Source organism: Monoraphidium neglectum (assembly GCF_000611645.1).
Source record: "Monoraphidium neglectum strain SAG 48.87 unplaced genomic scaffold scaffold03365, whole genome shotgun sequence".
Lineage (NCBI taxonomy): Eukaryota > Viridiplantae > Chlorophyta > Chlorophyceae > Sphaeropleales > Selenastraceae > Monoraphidium > Monoraphidium neglectum.
This window is the reverse complement of record NW_014010263.1, coordinates 1-6,559: the sequence shown is the minus strand read 5'-3', so window position 1 is coordinate 6,559 and position 6,559 is coordinate 1. Positions and strand designations below refer to the sequence as shown.

The following is a 6,559-nucleotide window of genomic DNA, read 5'->3' as shown; positions in this document are numbered from 1 at the left end:
CCCCTTGACATAATGCTCTGCATCCTCCACGCCTCCCCCCCCCCTGCAGCCTCGCCCGCCCCGCCGACGCCGCCATCGCAAATCAACGGGCGGCCGTCGTCGACTCCCAGGGCGACAACCTCGCGCTCTCGCGCCTGGCCGCCGGCATGCCCCGCCGCTTCCTGGGAGAGAGGGCGCACGACCCCGGGATGCTCAGCGGCTTTGCCCTCGACCAGGCGCAGGTCGCCCTGCAAAAGGCCGCCGCCAGGTGAGACAAAACATTTCCTCTTCTGCTTTGGGTACGGATGCGTTGCAGGGTGTGGATTGTTGACTCACCTGTCCATGCTCGCTGCAACCTCTCAGGTTCATTCGTTGATCGCCCCCGCCCAACACGCACATCAGCCCAGCCCGCCAGCCGAGCTCTTTCCCCAACCTGCCCTCTGGTGCTTTGCCGCGCGGCGGTGCAACCCATACGTCATCCCCAACATCACAACCACTGCCCCCCAATCCGAAAACATCCCAGGGAGATGACGCCCTGGGAGGCGACCTACACGGGCCACCTGACTGCCGAGCACGCGACCATCGCCGACCCCTTCGATGCTTACAAGATGCGCGCCGGTATGCCCCTCAGGAAGCGCCTTCTCGGCCAGCTCGCGCCCCAGGCGCGCCCCGAGGCCACCCTATTCGGCGCCCAGACGACGCGCGGGGCGATCGGCCTCGCCGCCGCCGGCGACGCGCCGCCCGCGCGCGCGGCGGCGGTGGGGTTTGAGGCCGGCCTCGCGGACACGGTGCATCCCAACCTGGACACGACGTTCCAGCTGGGCATGGGCGAGCTGCCAGAGGTCTCCGCACTTAGGCCGCGGCCGCAGCCGCGGCCAATGGACGTGCCGACGGAGACTACGCCATGGGCCGCGGGTGCGTAATGCACGGTGAATGAGGCGCTCAAGCACGCCCGCGGCGCCGCAGAGGCGGCGGCGGCAGCTGCGGGCGCGAGTGTGCACGGTGCCCGTTGCCAAATGCACAGTGGCGGCGTTCGCTGACGTGCGCGTGACGTGCGCGACGTTCGCTGACGTGCGCATTTGCTTTTAATGTATGATCCAGGTTTCTGAAACTCAGGTGTGAGAAGGGCAGCATATCGCGGCAGCGCTGCGCTGCCTGCATGTGCGCATGCGCTTGCACAGGCGCCACCGGTGCAAACCCGGACGCCCAACATTTGTGTTGCTACACGCGCACGCTGCGCACGGTCAAATGCACTGCGCTGTGCCTGCTTGGTTGCGCAGCATGCTTTGCATTGGTTGCACCTGCATTGCATAAAGAGGAAGGGGCATGAGCTCTTTGTCAAGTGAGTGCCTCGTCACTCCCGCAGCAGGGGGGCCTGGCGAGGCCGGTGTGCGCTCTCCGCTGCCGGTCCCTGTTCCCCCACTAAAGACTGCCCGCTCCACACTTTCGTTGATGTGCGGCTGTGCCGTGTGTGGCTGTGCCGCCCGCTGCCTGCGTGTGATATGGGGCCGTCATCGCCACCCGCCATCACAAAATGGCTGCACGAGGGGGGGGGGGGCTCAGCTTTCCAGAGTTGCTGCGCACTTCTGCGGCGGACAGCCGCACCACGACACACACTTTCCTTCAACGGCCACATATCACTGACTGCCTTGTCTGCTGTGGTCACTACTACTTTGCGGACACGCGACACCCAGTGGTGCGTCATGCACCATCAACACGTGTCCTGCGCGCGGGCGCTTCGACCCCATTCGCTCCACATCTGTTGTCGGCCTGCCTGCGCTTGCTTGGTGAATGCGGCGCGCCCCCACGGCGCCGCCGATTTTGCAAATTTTCGCGTCTCAGCCTCGATCATGCCCAACTCAATCACGCTGCTCCGCCCGGGCGTTGTCAGGTCGCTGCCGCGATGGATGGGCGCCGCGCACGCGCCCTGCATGTGTTTCCACTGCCACGGGTGACCGGGGCCAGCCCCCAGGGCCAGACCCCGATGCATCACGCGATTGCCCTCACGAGTGTGATGGTTGATCGCGCTGCGCCCTCCCAGGGCTGCCGTTGATGGACCCCAAAAGCATGACTAACTTTATAGACTTGAAGTCACCCGGGGTGCAGCACAGAGCAACTGCATGCACAGCGACTGCACCTGCACAGGAAGCATGTAAAATTGACGCCGCCGCAGACAAGCTTGCTCGGATAGGCGTCTGCACAGCATGGCAGCCCTCATGTGCCAGTCTTCTTGAAAAGTACGACTGCAAGACAAAAGACTCGCAGTTGCAATTGACAAAACAGCGGGGGGGCCCTTTGGCCGCGCGCCCGCGCCCGCGCGGCGTCCTGCCTCGTCCCCCTCCCGGCTCTAGTGCTGCGGCGCGGTGAGGCCGGGTGACGCCCCCAGCAGCTGCGCCAGCTCGCCCTCCAGCTGCTCATGCAGCTCTCGGCCATCCCTAGAGTAGACCCAGCGTCCTTCGCCGGCAAAGTCGTAGCGAAAGGGGCCGCTGCGGGGGTCGCGAGAGTGTGTGTGGAGTGAGTGCCCGTGTAAGTGAAGGTGCATGTTTGCTGCTTAGCGTGTGGTCGTATGTATGTGCGTGCGTGTGTGCGTGTGTATGTGTGTGTGCGCGCGTGCGCACGCGCGTGTATGTGTGTGCGCGCTTGCACGCGATTCTGCTTTTGAGTTTGCGAGTGTGCGCATTTCTGTGCAACTGGGCTGTGTGCGCAACGGGGTTCGCGTGCAGACACATGGGGGCAACAAGCTGGCAAGCCTGGCCAGAGATTCGATGCTCCACCGCAGCAGCACGGGCACTTGGCTGCGCAAAACGCAGCAATTCGCATGCAAAGTTGCTGGCGGAAGCACAGAATGAAAGCGTGCCGTGCTCGCACCTGACGGGAGACGACAGCCAGATCTGCCGGTTGGGCGTCTGCTTGTTGATAACGTAAGTCCCGTGGCGCCCCAGCCGCACAGTCAGCACACCAGACTGGTCCGCGTGAGGTGCAGTCCAGGTGACAGCGCAGGAGGTTTGAGAGCCAAGACAGTGCTTACGAAGAGCACCTGCTCCCCCGCGCCGGCCGCCCCGTGCACAGGCGACGTTTTCGGCCCCCCAGCGCTCTCCCATGGCCCCTGCGGCGCCCCACGCGCGGCAGCACCCGTCCCTGGGCCCCGGCGTCCCGCCTGCCGCCCCGGCCTCACCGCGTACTCCACGTCGCCGCCCTCAACGTCCTGGTCCTCCACAAACGCCTGCGGCAGCCAGGCAGCGGACGCGGCATGTGGGCGCCCTCAGGGCGTGGCGAGGTGCCTGTCACATAGGCGTCGTGCAGCTGTTTGCTGAGGGTATGTGCAAGCCGCAACAGTGGCGTCGGAGGCGGCCAGGTGCGGCGGCCCTTGCACCCAGATCGGATCTGGGCCGCTTGGGGCGGAGCAGCTCACAGCTGCGGGCGGGCGCTTCGTTGCACGGATAGCCAGGCTGCTGGCCGATGGGGACTGCTGCGGCTGCGTGCGCACTGCAACACCCCGGTCTCCTTCCCCAGCGGCGTTGTTTGGGTGACTGTGCTGTGTGGATGGATATTTGGTGTATGGGTCGTGGGATATTTTGGTTGTCTCACCTCCAAGTGTTCTTGCAGGTGGTCCAGGGCTGCGTCTGCGATTTTGTGGAACTGGCCCTCTGACAAATCAGGATGGCTGCGGCACAGGGTGAGGCAGCACGAGGCGCGGCGGCGCGGTCGGCGGGCAGGACGAGAGGCGCGCGCCTGCCGAGGCGCGCAGCGCGGCGGGCCTGCTGCTGCTGGCGCGCGCGTGCGCTTGCTGCCCGTTGAGGTGGTCCGATAGGGGCTGGGGTGCAGCGCAGCTGCTCACAGGATGCGGAGCTCTTCTGTCGAAAACAGCCGAGGGCGTGCAGCGCCCCAGCAGGTGCCGGGCAACGCCGAGAACGCCTGCAGTGCTGGCGCTGCGGCGCCGATGCCGATGGCCGGCTGCCGCCTTGACGGATGCAGCTGGTGCTGGGACGGAGGCGGTGCCAAGCGATCGGCGCTGGACGCGGCTGAGGCGTAGCAGTGCGCCGGCGAGGGCACCCCAAGCTGAGCGGCTGCCAACTCCATTTGCACAGCTCGTGAGGCACGTAGCAGCTGCACAAGCGCACTAGAAGCGCGCATCCCACTCTGACTACGCAGCTCCTGGATCACGCAATTGAGCACGGCCACGAGCATTGTGCCACAGCGCAGATCTGAAGCAGGCTGATGATCAGAGCTGTGGAGCCGTATGCATATAAACGAGTCGCATATGAGTTTGAGGACGTACTCTACCCCCAAGCTTGGCTCCCATGTACCCGTGTCTCTCTGATGTGCACTGCGCTCTGCGCTGCGCCAGTCGCCCCAACTGGCACTCCGCAAGCACCGCCCCGCTGTCATGTCAGCCTTACAAGCCCTTCCAATTGCCCTAAACGCTCAGCCTTCTGCTGTCCCACTTGCAAGCGCCCCCATGTGCACGCTGAGCTTCGCGCCACATACAGCAACAGCCACCTGTCCAGCCCGGCACCGCCATGCTCCATCCCCTTCAGGTGCCTTCAGGGCTTTGCGTTTAGGCATTTGGGCCCACCGCCCAATTGCACACTATCTGAGTGGCCAAACTCATCCGCTCAGGTTGTCCTAGGCCTGCCGCGCGCCGCCTGCAGCGCGCCGAGGTGGGGCCCAGAGTGTTTGCACGGGCGCACGCCCCTGGCATGCAGAGGCCGCGTCCCCCATATGACAAAACGTGCGACGTGACATGGCACGGCAAAGCTTGCCAGCAGCATTCTAGGAGGCAGCACTGCTGGGTACATGTGGAGGCAGCAGGTGATGTTTACATTTCAGGGGTATGATAGGGTGCCGCCTACCTACGAACCACAAGTGTGACAACGTGTACAGTGGTTGCAAAACTGGTTTGCGTGGCAGCAAAACGCGGGTGGTACAGATGCACGCGTGCACAGGGGTGCAGCGTCGGCGAAGTGGCATGAGGCAGGGCCTGCGGCCAACCGACAGGCGTCGCAGGAAGTGGGGGGGGGGGTGAGGGTGGTGTGCGGCGCTGCTGCGGTTCACGTGGGTGCAAAACCCCGCGCGCGGTGCCCAGGACGGCGATGATCGATGCGGGCCGGTTCAAGGGCCAGGGCCGCCGGTCGCAGGCAGAAACAGCGCGTCGCACCGGCAGCGGCCGGACGATTGGCGCAGGCGGCACGACAGAGGCGTCCACAAAGACCGCGCCTCATTAAGCAAGCACAGCCCTCCGAAACCACCCGTGCATCAGCCGCCCGCGATGAAACCAGCGGTGGCTTTCGCCTCAAGCAGCGGGGGGCCGGGGCAGGGGCGAATGTCGTACGAACGCCCAACGCCTGAGTACAGTTCGCGCCAGGGGTCGCTCCAGAGCAAACACAGTGGTGTCGTGTCGCGGATGTTGTGTTGTGGGGGCAGCAAAGACGGGTGGGCATCTTCAATGACGCGGCGTGTGGAGTGCGGGCGCCGCTGTGGGCGCGGCTGCAGCCTGCCGGGCTGCCTCGTGGGTGGGTGCGACGTGCGGTCGTCGACCCGCAGCCGAAGTGGCCTCGGGGCCAGGTAGGGTGGTTTCGAGGTGGCAAACAGCAAGCACCACCTGCGTGAAGCAGCACATACGCACACGCACGCGCGCCAAAATGAACGCCCTCATGCCGGGACAAGACAATACCGTCAACTGCCCGGCTGCATCAGCGCGAGCAAGCAGCGACGCGACCCGGCCGACCCTGGGACAGCTTCCGGGCAGAGCCTCAGGCGGAGCGCTGTGTTGCCGCGCGTCCATCAGCAGGTGAGGCTCTCCAACAGCCTGTCAAGTTTGGGGTTTATTTCGCAATCGTCCTCAATAGCATGGCCCAAAGTATGCAAGGCCGCTCTCTCATCGAGGCCACGTCACACATGTGCTGTATCACTCTCTCGTCCAAAAATCTGAGACCATTCGGCGGGCGTAGGTCGCCGCAAAGCGCCCGCGTCGGCGCTTCACGACCGCTCCCCGCTCCGCCCCGAGCCGGCGCCGGCGCGGGCAGGGTCCCGCGCGGCCTGCCCGGCGGCCGAGCCCGCCGCGTCGAACAGCGCGCCGCCGATGGGCGCCAGCGCGCCCCACAGCGCCGCCCCCACACCCATCAGGGCAACTACCGGCGTCGCACTCACGAGCGCAGGCGCGGTGCCGGCGCCTTTGGGGGCGCCGCGGGCGGCCTTGCCATTTCCATTGGTGGCGCTGCCGTTGCTGCCGCCCGCCGACGGCGCGGCCCGGTCCACGCCTGGGGCGAGGTCCCCACTGACTGATGCCGCCGCCACCGCCACCGCCACCGCCGCTGACGACGGCGCCTTGGCGTCTTTTGAGCCGGCCCCAGCACCGGCAGCTGCCGGTGCGGGCGTCGGCGGCGGCTGCGCCGCCGCCAATGCCGCCGCTGAGGCTGCCGCCGCGCCTGGCTCGACCGTTGCTGAATCAGCATCCGAGTCAGCGTCGTCGGAGATGAAGGACGTGCCCGCCGCCGGCCCCCGTGAGTCAACCACCTTGCTCCAGGCCGCCTTAGACACGGCCCCGCCGCCGCCGCGGCGACCCGCGCCGCCCCCGGGC

General features: G+C 66.2%; 1 protein-coding gene across 1 annotated transcript; it reads left to right on the top strand.

The window, feature by feature from the left end:
* Nucleotides 1–188: 188 nt before the first annotated feature.
* Nucleotides 189–902, top strand: MNEG_12667 (hypothetical protein; the record flags this gene model as incomplete). Its single annotated transcript, XM_014038861.1, has 2 exons — nt 189–247; nt 503–902. The coding sequence occupies 2 exons, from the start codon at nt 189–191 to the stop codon at nt 900–902; spliced, it is 459 nt and encodes a 152-aa protein (XP_013894315.1).
* Nucleotides 903–6,559: the final 5,657 nt, after the last annotated feature.